Raw genomic sequence first — 18,549 nt, forward strand, 5'->3', positions numbered from 1 at the left:
CACTCTGCAGTTCGACTCATCCCAAACCATCTCAATTGGGTTGAGGTCGGGGGATTGTGGAGTCCAGGTCATCTGATGCAGCACACCATCGCTCTCCTTCTTGGTAAAATAGCCCTTGCCCAGCCTCGAGGTGTGTTGGGTCATTGTCCTGTTGAAAAACGAATTATTGTCCCACTAAGCCCAAACCAGATGGGATGGAGTATTGCTGCAGAATGCTGTGGTAGCCATGCTGGTGAGCCTTAAATTCTAAATAAATCACAGACAGTCACATCAGCAAAGCACCCCCAGACCATAACACCTCCTCCATGCCTCACGGTGGGAAATACACATGCAGAGATGTATTTATTTATTATTTCACCTTTATTTAACCAGGTAGGCTAGTTAGAACACCTTTATTTAACCAGGTAGGCTAGTTGAGAACACCTTTATTTAACCAGGTAGGCTAGTTGAGAACACCTTTATTTAACCAGGTAGGCTAGTTGAGAACACCTTTATTTAACCAGGTAGGCTAGTTGAGAACACCTTTATTTAACCAGGTAGGCTAGTTGAGAACACCTTTATTTAACCAGGTAGGCTAGTTGAGAACACCTTTATTTAACCAGGTAGGCTAGTTGAGAACACCTTTATTTAACCAGGTAGGCTAGTTGAGAACACCTTTATTTAACCAGGTAGGCTAGTTGAGAACACCTTTATTTAACCAGGTAGGCTAGTTAGAACACCTTTATTTAACCAGGTAGGCTAGTTAGAACACCTTTATTTAACCAGGTAGGCTAGTTGAGAACACCTTTATTTAACCAGGTAGGCTAGTTGAGAACACCTTTATTTAACCAGGTAGGCTAGTTGAGAACACCTTTATTTAACCAGGTAGGCTAGTTGAGAACACCTTTATTTAACCAGGTAGGCTAGTTGAGAACACCTTTATTTAACCAGGTAGGCCAGTTGAGAACACCTTTATTTAACCAGGTAGGCCAGTTGAGAACACCTTTATTTAACCAGGTAGGCCATTTGAGAACACCTTTATTTAACCAGGTAGGCCAGTTGAGAACACCTTTATTTAACCAGGTAGGCCAGTTGAGAACACCTTTATTTAACCAGGTAGGCTAGTTGAGAACACCTTTATTTACCCAGGTAGGCTAGTTGAGAACACCTTTATTTAACCAGGTAGGCTAGTTGAGAACACCTTTATTTAACCAGGTAGGCTAGTTGAGAACACCTTTATTTAACCAGGTAGGCTAGTTGAGAACACCTTTATTTAACCAGGTAGGCTAGTTGAGAACACCTTTATTTAACCAGGTAGGCTAGTTGAGAACATCTTTATTTAACCAGGTAGGCTAGTTGAGAACACCTTTATTTAACCAGGTAGGCTAGTTGAGAACACGTTCTCATTTACAACTGCGACCTGGCCAAGATAAAGCATAGCAGTGTGAACAGACAACACAGAGTTACACATGGAGTAAACAATAAGCAAGTCAATAACACAATAAACAAGCCAATAACACAATAATCAAAGTCAATAACACAGTAGAAAAAAATTGTCTATATACATTGTGTGCAAAAGGCATGAGGAGGTAGGCGAATAATTACTATTTTGTAGATTAACACTGGAGTGATAAATTATCAGATGGTCATGTACAGGTAGAGATACTGGTGTGCAAAAGAGCAGAAAAGTAAATAAATATAAACAGTATGGGGAAGAGGTAGGTGAAAATGGGTGGGCTATTTACCAATAGACTATGTACAGCTGCAGCGATCGGTTAGCTGCTCAGATAGCAGATGTTTGAAGTTGGTGAGGGAGATAAAAGTCTCCAACTTCAGCGCTTTTTGCAATTCGTTCCAGTCACAGGCAGCAGAGTACTGCAACCACCAAGATCATCCGTTCACCCACACCGCCTCTCAGAAAGACACGGCGGTTGGAACCAAACATCTCCAATTTGGACTCCAGACCAAAGGACATTTCCACCGGTCTTATGTCCATTGCTCATGTTTCTTGGCCCAAGCGAGCCTCTTCTTCTTATTGGTGTCCTTTAGTAGTGGTTTCATGGCCTGATTCTCCTCTGAACAGTTGATGTTGAGATGTGTCTGTAACTTGAACTCTGTGAAGCATTTATTTGGGCTGCAATCTGAGGTGCAGTTAACACTAATGAACTTATCCTCTGCAGCAGCAGTAACTCTGGGTCTTCCTTTCCTGTGGTGGTCCTCATGAGAGCCAGTTTCATCATAGCGCTTGATGGTTTTTGCAACTGCACTTGAAGAAACTTTCAAAGTTCATTAAAATGTCCTTATTGACTGGCCATGTCATAAAGTAATGATAGACTGTCATTTCTCTTTGCTTAATTGAGCTGTTCTTGCCATAATATGGACTTGGTCTTTTACCAAATAGGGCTTTCTTCTGTATACCCCCACTACCTTGTCACAACACAACTGATTGGCTCAAACGCATTAACAAGGAAAGAAATTCCACAAATGTACTTTTAACAAGGCACACCTGTTAATTGAAATGCATTCCAGGTGACTACCCCATGAAGATGGTTGAGAAAATGCCAAGAGTGTGCAAAGGCAAAAGGTGGCTATTTAAAGAATCTCAAATATATTTAGATTTGTTTAACACTTTTTTTGGTTACTACATAATTCGATATGTGTTCTTTAATAGTTTTGATGTCTTCATAGTTTTGATGTCTACAATGTAGAAAATAGTAAAAGAACAACCCTTGAATGAGTTGGTTGACCGGTAGTGTATTTCCATATGTTTTTTAACTGGTACCAGGTGGACCTTCAGATGAGTTGTGAGACCTGTGGGCATCCAAGAGCTAAACAACCAATATGTACTGTACATGTCGAAGGATCTCACCTTTACACAGGGTGTGTAGCCCAAACTGTTCTGAAGCTAGACAGAAGGGATGTACCGACTTCAGACGAGTCCAAGGACACTTATGGGGGGGGGTCGTAGAGCAAAACGGAGAAAACCATTGTGTCTGTGAGAGTCTCACCTTTCCATGTATTTAACACTTGACAGCCTGTCAATTTACTGTGCTGATAGTGAATCAATGTTTGTCAACGTCATCCATGTTTGTCAACTTCATCCATGTTTGTCAACTTCATCCATGTTTGTCAACGTCATCCATGTTTGTCAACTTCATTCATGTTTGTCAACGTCATCCATGTTTCTCAACTTCATCCATGTTTGTCAACGTCATCCATGTTTGTCAACTTCATCCATGTTTGTCAACGTCATCCATGTTTGTCAACTTCATCCATGTTTGTCAACGTCATCCATGTTTGTCAACTTCATCCATGTTTGTCAACGTCATCCATGTTTCTCAACTTCATCCATGTTTGTCAACGTCATCCATGTTTGATCCATGTTTGTCAACGTCATTCATGTTTGTCAACTTCATCCATGTTTGTGAACTTCATCCATGTTTGTCAACGTCATCCATGTTTGATCAATGTTTGTCAACGTCATCCATGTTTGATCAATGTTTGTCAACAGACTATTTTTTGCAACCTCAGTCATTGTAATTGAACAAACATACAGACTCATCCTCTCTTCACACACGCATCCATGTTTGTCAACTTCATCCATGTTTGTCAACATCATCCACACATCCATGTTTGTCACATCCACACATCCATGTTTGTCAACATCCATGTTTGATCCACAACACACACTTCATCCACACATGTTTGTCACATCCATGTTTGATCACACACACACACAGACACAACACATTGTAATTGAACACACACACACACACACACACACACACACACACACACACACACACACACACACATGTTTACCCCTGAGTGTTCATGCAATATAACACATAGCACACGCAGACGACTCAAAATAAACCTCTCCTTTATTTCAAGAGTAAAAATATCATACAGAAAAATGTAATATCGTAATAAATACAATCTACAACGTAGAGAAGAGGAGTTGTTTTCCTTTCTTTTCTGCAGTTTATAACGTGTCATAATGAAACAGACCAGATAAAAACATGGACATGTTCAACCCAGACAAATAATCAAATCCAGACAATGGTTCTGAACCGCAAAAACAGCAACATACAGAATATAAAATAATAGTTCAAATGAATCATATTATTATTATCCACCCTTTATAAAATGTAAACTGCAAAACCCAAACTGTGTTTCCACGGTCAAGCAGCTATGTCAGACACTAATCCCCAAAAATTATTTAAATAACTAAAAAAAAAGAGAAGTAGAAAACACTTGAAATGCAGCTGAAGGAATAAGATTGAGATGGGTCAGTCATGATTTTGTATTCTTGTGGTAATGTATGGTCAGTCATGATTTTGTATTCCTGTGGTAATGTATGGTCAGTCATGATTTTGTATTCCTGTGGTAATGTATGGTCAGTCATGATTTTGTATTCCTGTGGTAATGTATGGTCAGTCATGATTTTGTATTCCTGTGGTAATGTATGGTCAGTCATGATTTTGTATTCCTGTGGTAATGTATGGTCAGTCATGATTTTGTATTCCTGTGGTAATGTATGGTCAGTCATGATTTTGTATTCCTGTGGTAATGTATGGTCAGTCATGATTTTGTATTCCTGTGGTAATGTATGGTCAGTCATGATTTTGTATTCCTGTGGTAATGTAGTTAGTTCCCTTTAGGAGGATTGTGAATACAGCATTTACCCAGACGACCCAGAGATGGTAGGGTCTGTCTGCATGCTCTCCTTGGAGGAGCAGGAACGTGTGTGTTTATGTGTGTGTGTGTGTGTGTGAGAGAGCAGGTGTGTGTGTGTGTGAGCAGGTGTGTGTGTGTGTGCAGATGTGTGTGTGTGTGTGTGTGTGTGTGTGTGTGTGTGTGTGTGAGAGCAGGTGTGTGTGTGTGTGCAGGTGTGTGTGTGTGTGTGTGTGTGTGTGTGTGTGTGTGTGTGTGTGTGTGTGTGTGTGTGTGTGTGTGTGTGTGTGTGTGTGTGTGTGTGTGTGTGTGTGTGCAGGTGTGTGTGTGTGCAGGTGTGTGTGTGCGTGCAGTGTGTGTGTGTGTGTGTGTGTGTGTGTGTGTGTGTGTGTGTGTGTGTGTGTGTGTGTGTGTGTGTGTGTGTGTGTGTGTGTGTGTGTGTGTGTGTGTGTGTGTGTGTGTGTGTGTGTGTGTGTGTGCAGGTGTGTGTGTGTGTGTAACAATAAGTAACAACACTTGAATGAAAACTCTGAATAGTGTATCTGTAGTGCTTTATCTGTGGGGGTAAAAGAGCCGAGTTGATTATTCTACTAACTTAGACTTTGTCTGTTGCTAGGCAATCGTCACAAGGCAGGAAGTGAGGTCATGGCTTGAGATAAATGCCACATGGAGTAGGATGCCACTGATCAATGGTCAGTGTAGCTGGGAGGGTCAACTGATCCTAGATCTGTGACATGCCAGGAGAGAGGAAGTCACAGGACAAAGCACACCTCCCCCAAAATGTCTGGGACTGATTTAAGTGTGTCAAAAGAGGCACTGAAAATTACTGGCAAACCCACATCCTGACACTGTCCCTGACCCTGTCCCTGACTCTGACTCTTTCCCTGTCCCGGACTCTGTCCCTGTCCCTGACTCTGACCCTGTCCCTGACTCTGGCCCTGTCCCTTTCCTTTCCCTGTCACGACCATCCTCTGTACACATCTAAGAGCTTCAATAAAAACAGGGCAATTGACCTTGTCTATTCACAGCCCTATGTACATATACAGTATACAGCCATTTACACAGCCGTATGTAAATATATACAGCCGTATGTAAATATATACAGCCATTTACACAGCCGTATGTAAATATATACAGCAATATGTAAATATATACAGCCATTTACACAGCAATATGTAAATATATACAGCAATATGTAAATATATACAGCCGTATGTAAATATATACATCCATTTACAGCTCAGTACTACACATTCAACTTTCATCAGAAGCTAAATTAAGCTAAAGTGGAACTGACAGCGTTTTAACTACTTTGCAGATATGAAACAAACAGGCAATCATAATATCAGTCAAACATATCAAATTCCCAGTTTATGCTACAAACCCAACTTGATAAGAGGTTTTAAAAATAGGTTGTATTTGACTCAGCGTTCCATGACGTACACTAAGGCATTATTGGCAGAATAGATGGATGCATTTCAATGCACGATTGATATATAATTCACTAATGCATTTCTTGGTACATTGTTTGCTGCCTTCAGTATCAAAAACGGATGATTGTAACTAACTAACTAACTAACTGGGAATGTCAATACAATCACACTAGCAACGGCAATGATCACAAGTCAGTCATAACGTGGCCAATAGGCTAGCTAGCCGCTAGGAGGATGTTATGTCATTGGAGGAGCGGGTGTGTGACAGTGACGTTTGCCCCTCATGTTGTTGTTTTCGGTGGCTACACAGCTAGAGATGCAGGTGTCATTTAGTTAGCTAGCAAGAATGTGAATCGCGTTGCTTAGCTAGCTATCCTGAACTTGAGCGACGTATTATCCAGTTAGCATATAATAATAATAATAATAATATATCACTCGGGCTATCTCCTCTGATTTCAGAGCCCTCTTGTCTGAGTGTGCCAGGGGAAAAGTAATACTTAGTTACGAACGCTCCAGATATCATGTAAACAGCCTAGCAACCAGCTCTGCTAGGGTGAGTCAAAACGGTCAGAGTAAGGTGTGCTCTCGTCTGTCTCTGGAAGTAGCTAGCTAGCCCACTTTAGCCAGTTAGCTTGGGTGCTTGGTTGGGATGCACTGGCAGGCGAGCTGCAGAAGGACGAGCAGGCTACTTACTATTCCCCATCGTTTCTCAGTGAAATGTTGACGGTCAACTAGCTGAAAAAGCTTGAGAGGGTTTATCTAATGTTCCTTTGTTAGATTGTAGCTGACCTTGCACTGGCTAGCATTAGCTATTGATCTTGTTGTTGATGTGCATATAGGGAAAGAGAGCATGCCTTTTTATGGTTGTTTGATCATTAGGACTGTAAAGTTCCCAAATGTAAGAGGACTCCTGTGGTATTGACATATTTGTAGAAATCCATTCAGGTGTATTTTGTGTCTTTTTGTTCTATCGATCTAAAGTCGCTCTGTTGTAACTTCCTGTAAACACACAGTTCAGGTCAGAGTGAATGATTGCAGGTGCTACTGCCTGTAAACACACAGTTCAGGTCAGAGTGACTGATGGCAGGTCCTACTGCCTGTAAACACACAGTTCAGGTCAAAGTGAATGATTGCAGGTGCTACTTCCTGTAAACACACAGTTCAGGTCAAACTGAATGATGGCAGGTCCTACTTCCTGTAAACACACAGTTCAGGCCAAAATGAATGATGACAGGTCCTACTGCCTGTAAACACACAGTCCAGGTCAAAGTGAATGATGACAGGTCTGTGTGGCAAATGGCTTGTTTGCATAAAGGCCTACTGGTGCACCGGTCTGTGTAGACTCCGGTCCTGGATGAGATAGATGTTTTAATTAGGTTTTATTTACTGCAGTGTCTATGAATTGTCCAAACCGTTTTCAACTCTATATATTACTATACAATTGTTTGACAAATGCCTTACTGTATGTAATTACCAAACGTTTAAAGAAATTATGAAAACATGAAAATGATCATATCTAAGCGTTTGCTTGATAGATTTGTATTTTTTTTAAAGCGTCACATTCTTCCTGGTGGTGTATATGAACTGGTTTGAATTAGATTTCATGTTGCTAAAATGCTGTCAGTTCCACTTTAAATGCCATCTATAAGAGCTGAAGAGTACAACATGTAGTTCATGCTGCTTGCATTTCATTATGTCTCTCAATGTTGGAGCTCAACCCCCAAGTATTTGCTAGATAAGACTACATTCAACACGATCAAGAAGACCTAAAACATAAGAAGGCCTAAAACATAAGAAGACCTAAAACATAAGAAGACCTAAAACATAAGAAGGCCTAAAACATAAGAAGGCCTAAAACATAAGAAGGCCTAAAACATAAGAAGGCCTAAAACATAAGAAGACCTAAAACATAAGAAGACCTAAAACATAAGAAGGCCTAAAACATAAGAAGACCTAAAACATAAGAAGGCCTAAAACTTCCGCTAATCAGCGCTTCAAACACAAGACGAGCTAAATCGTTTAAATAGCTAAATCTGTTATAAAAATTATTCAAAGTTTTATCTAGACGAAACATGTGAGTTGTTTTCTATAATACTTGTTATTGTGTGTGTGTGTGTGTTTGTGTGAATGTAGACCTACCGTGTGTGTGTGTGTGTGTGTGTGTGTGTGTGTGTGTGTGTGTGTGTGTGTGTGTGTGTGTGTGTGTGTGTGTGTGTTGCAGTATCAAGTGCAGACAGTGTTAAGGTCCTCCAACCTGTCCAGAGTCTTATGGAAGCATAACCACACGCCTGGGTTAATTAATAGTTTGTTCCTTCTCTCTTCTCCTCCCTGCCACTAAAGACAGAGGATTATTGCTCAACAATAGGATAAAATACAAGTTGATTGTGTTATAAATATGAGTGTTTCCCTGTGTCTGGTATCCAGGCTAAGTTCCCAACAAGCACCCAGGCTAACTTCCCAAATCCCAAAGAAGAGGAAATCAACCTCTCTGGTCACCGTTTTGGAATCCCATCGCATCCATCGCTCAGCGAGGTAGAGTTATTTTTTACCCAGCATTCACCACTGCAAATGTTTAGCTGTTAACCTGAGAGAGAGAGAGAGAGAGAGAGAGAGAGAGAGAGAGAGAGATTATTAGAATGGTTGACCACTGACTCACAGGAATGGGACTTGAAGGGTGGTGTGTGTGTGTTCCCAATATCCCCACTAGGGGTCAGTAGCTTCCTCACTAACTGTCAGCATTGACAAGCCATGAATGAACCGTGATTTATGTACATCTCACGTTTAAATGTGCTGAGCTAGACATGTGTGTTTTTGTCACTGATGACTAACTAGGGAGGGTGTGTGTGTGTGTGGTGGAGGGAGTTCTTCCCCCGACACCACAATGACAGGCAACGTGTTACTATTTCATAATTCAGCAGTCACTAGAAGAATATGCCTTCCTGTGTGTGTGTGTGTGTGCTTTCCAGGGACTCCTGGGAGAAGTCAACGACACTCCAAGAATCAGAATGTTCAGTGGACTGGAGAGAAGAATAAGAGAGGTGGTGAAAATACAATGAGAGGAACGACGAGAGGCAGAATCAGCAAGAGAAAAGGAAGTGACCGGCACCTCCTGTGTACCCCTGGCAGCTGATGAGGAAGAAGACGAGGATGACTTGTTCCCTCCCAGCAGAGATGCGTCTTCCACTGAGTCTGAGTCACTAAACTCTGGTCGGAACGTCATCCCCACGGAACCAGGCCTCTGCTCCTGAATCTGAGCCACCTGAAACCTGTCAATCAAACAGAAGATTGGCACACGGTGCATGTGTGTACGTATGTGTGTATAGAATGTGTGTGTGTGTATAGAATGTGTGTGTGTGTGTATAGAATGTGTGTGTGTGTGTATAGAATGTGTGTGTGTGTATAGAATGTGTGTGTGTGTATAGAATGTGTGTTTGTGTGTGTATAGAATGTGTGTGTGTGTGTATAGAATGTGTGTGTGTGTGTGTGTGTATAGAATGTGTGTGTGTATAGAATGTGTGTGTGTGTGTGTATAGAATGCGTGTGTGTGTGTGTGTATAGAATGTGTGTGTGTGTGTGTGTGTGTGTGTGTGTGTGTGTGTGTGTGTGTGTGTGTGTGTGTGTGTGTGTGTGTGTGTGTGTGTGTGTGTGTGTGTGTGTATAGAATGTGTGTGTGTGTGTACAGAATGTGTGTGTGTGTGTACAGAATGTGTGTGTGTGTGTGTGTGTGTGTGTGTGTGTGTGTGTGTGTGTGTGTGTGTGTGTGTGTGTGTGTGTGTGTGTGTGTGTGTGTGTGTGTGTGTGTGTGTGTGTGTGTGTGTGTGTGTGTATAGAATGTGTGTGTGTGTGTGTGTGTATAGAATGTGTGTGTGTGTGTGTGTATAGAATGTGTGTGTGTGTGTATAGAATGTGTGTGTGTGTGTATAGAATGTGTGTGTGTGTATATATGTGTGTGTGTGTGTGTGTGTGTGTGTGTGTGTGTGTGTGTGTGTGTGTGTGTGTGTGTGTGTGTGTGTGTGTGTGTGTGTGTGTGTGTGTGTGTATAGAATGTGTGTGTGTGTGTGTGTGTGTATAGAATGTGTGTGTGTAAGTGTGTGTTTCCATCCTCACCTCCCAACAGACCGGGTCACCTCCCCAGGTATCCTCCACTCCCCCTTAGGGAGTGACTCTAACCCAGGGCTGGGGGTCTGGGAGATCTTAGGGGGGAGTGGTGTGTGTCAACGGGGGCAGGAGAGGGGTCTTCTGGAGGGACTGTAGGTCCAGAGGGGGTAACAGGAGGGACTGTGGGGGTTTGAGGGGGCCGAGGAGGATGGGGGGCCATTTCTTCTGGGCACAGCGGGAGCAGCAGTAGCCGTGTCGGGGGCCAGACAGGCCAGACAGACCAGAGATGGTGTGGAGGTGAGACTGGTGAGGACACAGTCTGGGCAGGGAGAGGAACTGAGTCAGAGGAGACAGCACCGGAAACCTGGGGGGGGGGGGTAAAGAGAGAGAGAGAAACAAGAGGAGTTAGCGATACAAAATGGTGGCATATGGACAACCCATTTTAAAACTCTCTACAACACCGTTCAAATTGACACAAACGCAGAACAACGCCAAATTCATGAGGAGTTGAACGGATTAGAAAAAGCTATAAAGGACAATCAAAATCCACTGGACTCCCCAATTACTGATCAGGAGCTCTATAAGAAACTAAACTATTACTGACCAGGAGCTCTATAAGAAACTAAACTATTACTGACCAGGAGCTCTATAAGAAACTAAACTATTACTGACCAGGAGCTCTATAAGAAACTAAACTATTACTGACCAGGAGCTCTATAAGAAACTAAACTATTACTGACCAGGGGCTCTATAAGAAACTAAACTATTACTGACCAGGAGCTAAACTATTATGACCAAGAAACTAAACTATTACTGACCAGGAGCTCTATAAGAAACTAAACTATTACTGACCAGGAGCTCTATAAGAAACTAAACTAAACCAGGAGCTAAACTATTACTGACCAGGAGCTCTATAAGAAACTAAACTATTACTGACCAGGAGCTCTATAAGAAACTATTACTGACCAGGAGCTCTATAAGAAACTAAACTATTACTGACCAGGAGCTCTATAAGAAACTAAACTAAACTAAACTATTACTGACCAGGAGCTCTATAAGAAACTAAACTATTACTGACCAGGGGCTCTATAAGAAACTAAACTATTACTGACCAGAGCTCTATAAGAAACTAAACTATTACTGACCAGGAGCTCTATAAGAAACTAAACTATTACTGACCAGAAGCTCTATAAGAAACTAAACTATTACTGACCAGGAGCTCTATAAGAAACTAAACTATTACTGACCAGGAGCTCTATAAGAAACTAAACTATTACTGACCAGGAGCTCTATAAGAAACTAAACTATTACTGACCAGGAGCTCTATAAGAAACTAAACTATTACTGACCAGGAGCTCTATAAGAAACTAAACTATTACTGACCAGGAGCTCTATAAGAAACTAAACTATTACTGACCAGGAGCTCTATAAGAAACTAAACTATTACTGACCAGGAGCTCTATAAGAAACTAAACTATTACTGACCAGGAGCTCTATAAGAAACTAAACTATTACTGACCAGGAGCTCTATAAGAAACTAAACTATTACTGACCAGGAGCTCTATAAGAAACTAAACAATTACTGACCAGGAGCTCTATAAGAAACTAAACTATTACTGACCAGGAGCTCTATAAGAAACTAAACTATTACTGACCAGGAGCTCTATAAGAAACTAAACTATTACTGACCAGGAGCTCTATAAGAAACTAAACTATTACTGACCAGGAGCTCTATAAGAAACTAAACTATTACTGACCAGGAGCTCTATAAGAAACTAAACTATTACTGACCAGGAGCTCAATAAGAAACTAAACTATTACTGACCAGGAGCTCTATAAGAAACTAAACTATTACTGACCAGGAGCTCTATAAGAAACTAAACTATTACTGACCAGGAGCTCTATAAGAAACTAAACTATTACTGACCAGGAGCTCTATAAGAAACTAAACTATTACTGACCAGGAGCTCTATAAGAAACTAAACAATTACTGACCAGGAGCTCTATAAGAAACTAAACTATTACTGACCAGGAGCTCTATAAGAAACTAAACTATTACTGACCAGGAGCTCTATAAGAAACTAAACTATTACTGACCAGGAGCTCTATAAGAAACTAAACAATTACTGACCAGGAGCTCTATAAGAAAGAAACTAAACTATTACTGACCAGGAGCTCTATAAGAAACTAAACTATTACTGACCAGGAGCTCTATAAGAAACTAAACTATTACTGACCAGGAGCTCTATAAGAAACTAAACTATTACTGACCAGGAGCTCTATAAGAAACTAAACTATTACTGACCAGGAGCTCTATAAGAAACTAAACTATTACTGACCAGGAGCTCTATAAGAAACTAAACTATTACTGACCAGGAGCTCTATAAGAAACTAAACTATTACTGACCAGGAGCTCTATAAGAAACTAAACTATTACTGACCAGGAGCTCTATAAGAAACTAAACTATTACTGACCAGGAGCTCTATAAGAAACTAAACTATTACTGACCAGGAGCTCTATAAGAAACTATTACTGACCAGGAGCTCTATAAGAAACTAAACTATTACTGACCAGGAGCTCTATAAGAAACTAAACTATTACTGACCAGGAGCTCTATAAGAAACTAAACTATTACTGACCAGGAGCTCTATAAGAAACTAAACTATTACTGACCAGGAGCTCTATAAGAAACTAAACTATTACTGACCAGGAGCTCTATAAGAAACTAAACTATTACTGACCAGGAGCTCTATAAGAAACTAAAAACTGACCAACTATAAGAAACTAAACTATTACTGTCAAGGAGCTCTATAAGAAACTAAACTATTACTGACCAGGAGCTCTATAAGAAACTAAACAATTACTGACCAGGAGCTCTATAAGAAACTAAACTATTACTGACCAGGAGCTCTATAAGAAACTAAACAATTACTGACCAGGAGCTCTATAAGAAACTAAACTATTACTGACCAGGAGCTCTATAAGAAACTAAACTATTACTGACCAGGAGCTCTATAAGAAACTAAACTATTACTGACCAGGAGCTCTATAAGAAACTAAACTATTACTGACCAGGAGCTCTATAAGAAACTAAACTATTACTGACCAGGAGCTCTATAAGAAACTAAACTATTACTGACCAGGAGCTCTATAAGAAACTAAACTATTACTGACCAGGAGCTCTATAAGAAACTAAACTATTACTGACCAGGAGCTCTATAAGAAACTAAACTATTACTGACCAGGAGCTCTATAAGAAACTAAACTATTACTGACCAGGAGCTCTATAAGAAACTAAACTATTACTGACCAGAAACTAAACTATTACTATAAGAAACTAAACTATTACTGACCAGGAGCTCTCTAAACTATTACTGACCAGGAGCTCTATAAGAAACTAAACTATTACTGACCAGGAGCTCTATAAGAAACTAAACTATTACTGACCAGGAGCTCTATAAGAAACTAAACTATTACTGACCAGGAGCTCTATAAGAAACTAAACTATTACTGACCAGGAGCTCTATAAGAAACTAAACTATTACTGACCAGGAGCTCTATAAGAAACTTCAGGCTCTCAAATTTTAAAAAGCCTGCAGATCTGATGGCATCCTAAACGAGATGCTCAAACTCACTAGTGCAAAATATCAATTGGCTTTATTAAAACTGTTTAATTTGATCGTGAGTGTAGGTTATTTCCCTGACATCTGGAATCAAGGACTCATAATCCCAATCTTTAAGAACGGAGACAAATGTGACCCTAACAATTACAGAGGCATTTGTGTGAATAGTAACCTGGGGAAGGTTTTCTGTAGTATTATAAATGTAAGAGTTCTCAACTTCCTTAATAAGCGCAATGTCTTGAGTAAAAGACAAATTGGATTTCTACCAAAACATTGCAGAATTGAGCATATTTACACGCTACACACCCTGATAGATAAACATGTCCACCAAAATAATACCAAAATATACACTTGCGGCACTGAGACGTCACTTCCTGGAGTAGCTCAAACTGTGTATGTTATGTCTTCGTGAGACACCATTTTAACTTCCTTTGATTAGATGCGCTATTGAGTCTTCACATAGGGTTGATATGTTACTGGAAAACAGTCTACATTTACCAGTAAACTACCAGAACTTTGGTATCTTTCAAGGATTTTATGTACCTATCACAAGATGTCTATATATTTTATGCACCTATCACAAGATGTCTATATATATTTTATGCACCTATCACAAGATGTCTATATATATTTTATGCACCTATCACAAGATGTCTATATATGTTTTGTGTACCTATCACAAGATGTTTATATATGTTTTGTGTACCTATCACAAGACGTCTAGTGGCCCGTTTGGGGTACTTCAGATTATCACAGGTGTCTAATCATCTCTTCCCCTCTGTGTGGTCTGTACAATATATGAACCATCAATATATGAACCATCAACTTAGTGAATACCATTGGTGTTTAATATGAGGATTTCAGCATGAAATATATATTTTACACACCTTTATTTACTTTACTATGTCAAAATATATTTGTTGCTAATGTTTTGGAAAATTATTCAAGTGTAAATTACCAAAGTTACAATAGATTGCCCTAGATTTTCAGGTAATTACCAGTAAGATTCCAGTAACTTTGGTAAATTACCGGTAGCTTTGCAACCCTTGTTAAGGAATGAGAGTTGCCACGTGATCAATGGCTTTTGTCCATTCATATATACAGTCATTTCTCTTACCCTTGAGCAGAACACTGAGTAAGGTATGTATTGTCTAGGCAGGGTCATTGCTCTGACCCAGAACACTAAGGTATGTATTATATACAGGGTCATTGCTCTGACCCAGAACACTAAGGTATGTATTATATACAGGGTCATTGCTCTGACCCAGAACACTAAGGTATGTATTATATACAGGGTCATTGCTCTGACCCAGAACACTAAGGTATGTATTATATACAGGGTCATTGCTCTGACCCAGAACACTAAGGTATGTATTATATACAGGGTCATTGCTCTGACCCAGAACACTAAGGTATGTATTATATACAGGGTCATTGGTCTGACCCAGAACACTAAGGTATGTATTATATACAGGGTCATTGCTCTGACCCAGAACACTAAGGTATGTATTATATACAGGGTCATTGCTCTGACCCAGAACACTAAGGTATGTATTATATACAGGGTCATTGCTCTGACCCAGAACACTAAGGTATGTATTATATACAGGGTCATTGGTCTGACCCAGAACACTAAGGTATGTATTATATACAGGGTCATTGCTCTGACCCAGAACACTAAGGTATGTATTATATACAGGGTCATTGCTCTGACCCAGAACACTAAGGTATGTATTATATACAGGGTCATTGGTCTGACCCAGAACACTAAGGTATGTATTATATACAGGGTCATTGCTCTGACCCAGAACACTAAGGTATGTATTATATACAGGGTCATTGGTCTGACCCAGAACACTAAGGTATGTATTATATACAGGGTCATTGCTCTGACCCAGAACACTAAGGTATGTATTATATACAGGGTCATTGCTCTGACCCAGAACACTAAGGTATGTATTATATACAGGGTCATTGCTCTGACCCAGAACACTAAGGTATGTATTATATACAGGGTTCTCACTTGATTGCGGAGGCTTTGCTGATGTCCATCTGTTTACTCTCGTACTCCAATAGCAGCTCCTCCAGGGCAGCAGCATTCTCTACAACACATACAGCGCTTCAGCAAATACTACAGAGAACAGCTGCATGAGTGATTACACACGCACACACGCACACACACACGCACACACGTGGGGATTCCTTGGGGAAATCAAATCAAGTGTGATGACAGCACTCACCACAGTAACTCAATCGATCAATAGTGTTAGATCAATAGTGTTAGATCAATAGTGTCAGATCAATAGTGTCAGATCAATAGTGTTAGATCAATAGTGTCAGATCAATAGTGTTAGATCAATAGTGTCAGATCAATAGTGTCAGATCAATAGTGTTAGATCAATAGTGTCAGATCAATAGTGTTAGATCAATAGTGTTAGATCAATAGTGTTAGAGTCCCACAGCAGGGAAATGAATAGGCTGCTATTTGATATTGAGGCAGTTAGGGGTTTCACTTAGCAGAGCCGTCTTTCTGTGTTTGCAGATCTGAAGAGACGGCATAGGAGGAAGTAACGTGGCTTAACCTGGGCCTTGTAGTGGGCATAGAAGAGCTTACAGCGTTGTTGTTTTTGCTTCGGTTCTCCAAACACACAACTGGTAAAGGGCTAGGGACTGCACTAGGATCAGGCCTATGAAATCAGAAGAGGCATTGACATCATCATAAAGGGACTGGTACCTTTCTTCTCTGTGATGAGGCGTACCAGAACACTGATGGTGTCTTCATTAGGATCATCTACGATGTAGGGACAACCGTTACCTACAGGGAGAGGGGGAGAAAGAGAGGGGGGGGGGCGTAAAGTATAGGGAGGGAAACATTCAACATTACTGTTAGTAGTTGACTACCCAGAGATAATGACTGGTCATGTGAAAGTAGGCTACCAGAGATCTAAATAGGGATGACACTGGGATTCATCTTAGAAATAATAAACAATTCCACAGGGAATTGAACCAAAATTACTTTTCAACTCAGTAAAGAAAAAGCTCTGGAAATGAGAGACTCTCCCTGTGTGATGTGATGTGTGTTTGAGTGACTGAATAGAGACGTCAGCGGATGGTATGTCAGACAACTTTAGGGCTGTGAACAACAAGGCTGATTAAGCTTTCTAAATCTCCCTAGTTCTCAACTATTCTCTCTGTCTCTCTCTTTCTCTCTCTCTCTGTCTCTCTGTCTGTCTCTCTGTCTCTGTCTCTCTCTCTGTCTCTCTATCTCTCTGTCCCTCTATCTGTCTCTCTCTTTCTCGCTCTCTCTGTCTCTCTGTCTGTCTCTCTGTCTCTGTCTCTCTCTCTCTGTCTCTCTATCTCTCTGTCCCTCTGTCTGTCTCTCTGTCTCTGTCTATTTCATTCCACATTTCTCTCTTGCTCCCTATAACTAAATATGTTTTATTCTCTATCTGCCCTCCTCTCTCTCTCATAAGGCTGACGGTCCTTGTATGAGAGCAACCAACAGAATAGATGCAAGAAGCGAACAGATGGAGGCACTAGAATAGCTAACTCAGCTGCATGCTCCATTCAGCACTCTGTTTGTCTGTTTGTCTGTGTGTGTCTGTCTGTCTGTCTGTCTGTCTGTCTGTCTGTCTGTCTGTCTGTCTGTCTGTCTGTCTGTCTGTCTGTCTGTCTGTCTGTCTGTCTGTCTAGCTTCCTCTCCACCGTGAACAATGGTATTTCTGCAGCAGCCCATCTTTGTGACGCTGGGAGTGTTAGCGCAGACTAACACAAACTAACTACTCCTCAATACTTTACCCAAAGCCATAGATCTACGCTGAACTAGCTACTCCTCAATACTTTACCCAAAGCCATAGATCTTTAGTACTCCTCAATACTTTACCCAAAGCCATAGATCTACGCTGAACTAGCTACTCCTCAATACTTTACCCAAAGCCATAGATCTACGCTGAACTAGCTACTCCTCAATACTTTACCCAAAGCCATAGATCTACGCTGAACTAACTACTTCTCAATACTTTACCCAAAGCCATAGATCTACACTGAACTAACTACTCCTCAATACTTTACCCAAAGCCATAGATCTACGCTGAACTAGCACTCAATACTTTACCCAAAGCCATAGATCAGCTGAACATGCTCCATTCAAAGCCATAGATCTCTGAACTAACTACTTCTCTGTTTGCCTAGATGTGTGTCTACTTTACCCAAAGCCATAGATCTACGCTGAACTAGCTACTCCTCTGTCTTTACCCAAAGCCATAGATCTACGCTGAACTAGCTCTCCTCTACTTTACCCAAAGTCTGATCTACGTGAACTAGCTCTCCTCAATACTTTACCCAAAGCCATAGATCTACGCTGAACTAACTACTTCTCAATACTTTACCCAAAGCCATAGATCTACGCTGAACTAACTACTTCTCAATACTTTACCCAAAGCCATAGATCTACGCTGAACTAACTACTTCTCAATACTTTACCCAAAGCCATAGATCTACGCTGAACTAGCTACTCCTCAATACTTTACCCAAAGCCATAGATCTACGCTGAACTAACTACTTCTCAATACTTTACCCAAAGCCATAGATCTACGCTGAACTAACTACTTCTCAATACTTTACCCAAAGCCATAGATCTACGCTGAACTAGCTACTCCTCAATACTTTACCCAAAGCCATAGATCTACGCTGAACTAGCTACTCCTCAATACTTTACCCAAAGCCATAGATCTACGCT

General features: G+C 40.6%; 1 protein-coding gene across 4 annotated transcripts in view; it reads right to left on the bottom strand.

Annotated features, from left to right (window-relative positions):
- Nucleotides 1–5,125: 5,125 nt before the first annotated feature.
- Nucleotides 5,126–18,549, bottom strand: part of LOC124004628 (tumor necrosis factor receptor superfamily member 19L-like) — a 49,639-nt gene continuing 36,215 nt past the window's right edge. Inside the window, exons 7-11 of one of the 4 annotated variants that reach the window (XR_006833495.1) lie at nt 16,546–16,626; nt 15,835–15,913; nt 10,197–10,551; nt 9,207–9,355; nt 5,126–8,673 (exon numbers count right to left, since the gene is read on the bottom strand). Coding sequence is in view for 1 of the 4 variants with exons in the window: in XM_046313279.1 (XP_046169235.1) it covers nt 10,284–10,551; nt 15,835–15,913; nt 16,546–16,626 (428 nt within the window). In the remaining 3 variants the exon portion in view is untranslated. Of the gene's footprint in view, nt 8,674–8,963; nt 9,356–10,178; nt 10,552–15,834; nt 15,914–16,545; nt 16,627–18,549 lie in introns of those variants that run through there. The other 3 variants (XR_006833494.1, XR_006833496.1, XM_046313279.1) reach the window with 3 other exon arrangements.

This window comes from Oncorhynchus gorbuscha, linkage group LG19, assembly GCF_021184085.1.
Source record: "Oncorhynchus gorbuscha isolate QuinsamMale2020 ecotype Even-year linkage group LG19, OgorEven_v1.0, whole genome shotgun sequence".
NCBI classification, from domain to species: Eukaryota; Metazoa; Chordata; class Actinopteri; order Salmoniformes; family Salmonidae; genus Oncorhynchus; species Oncorhynchus gorbuscha.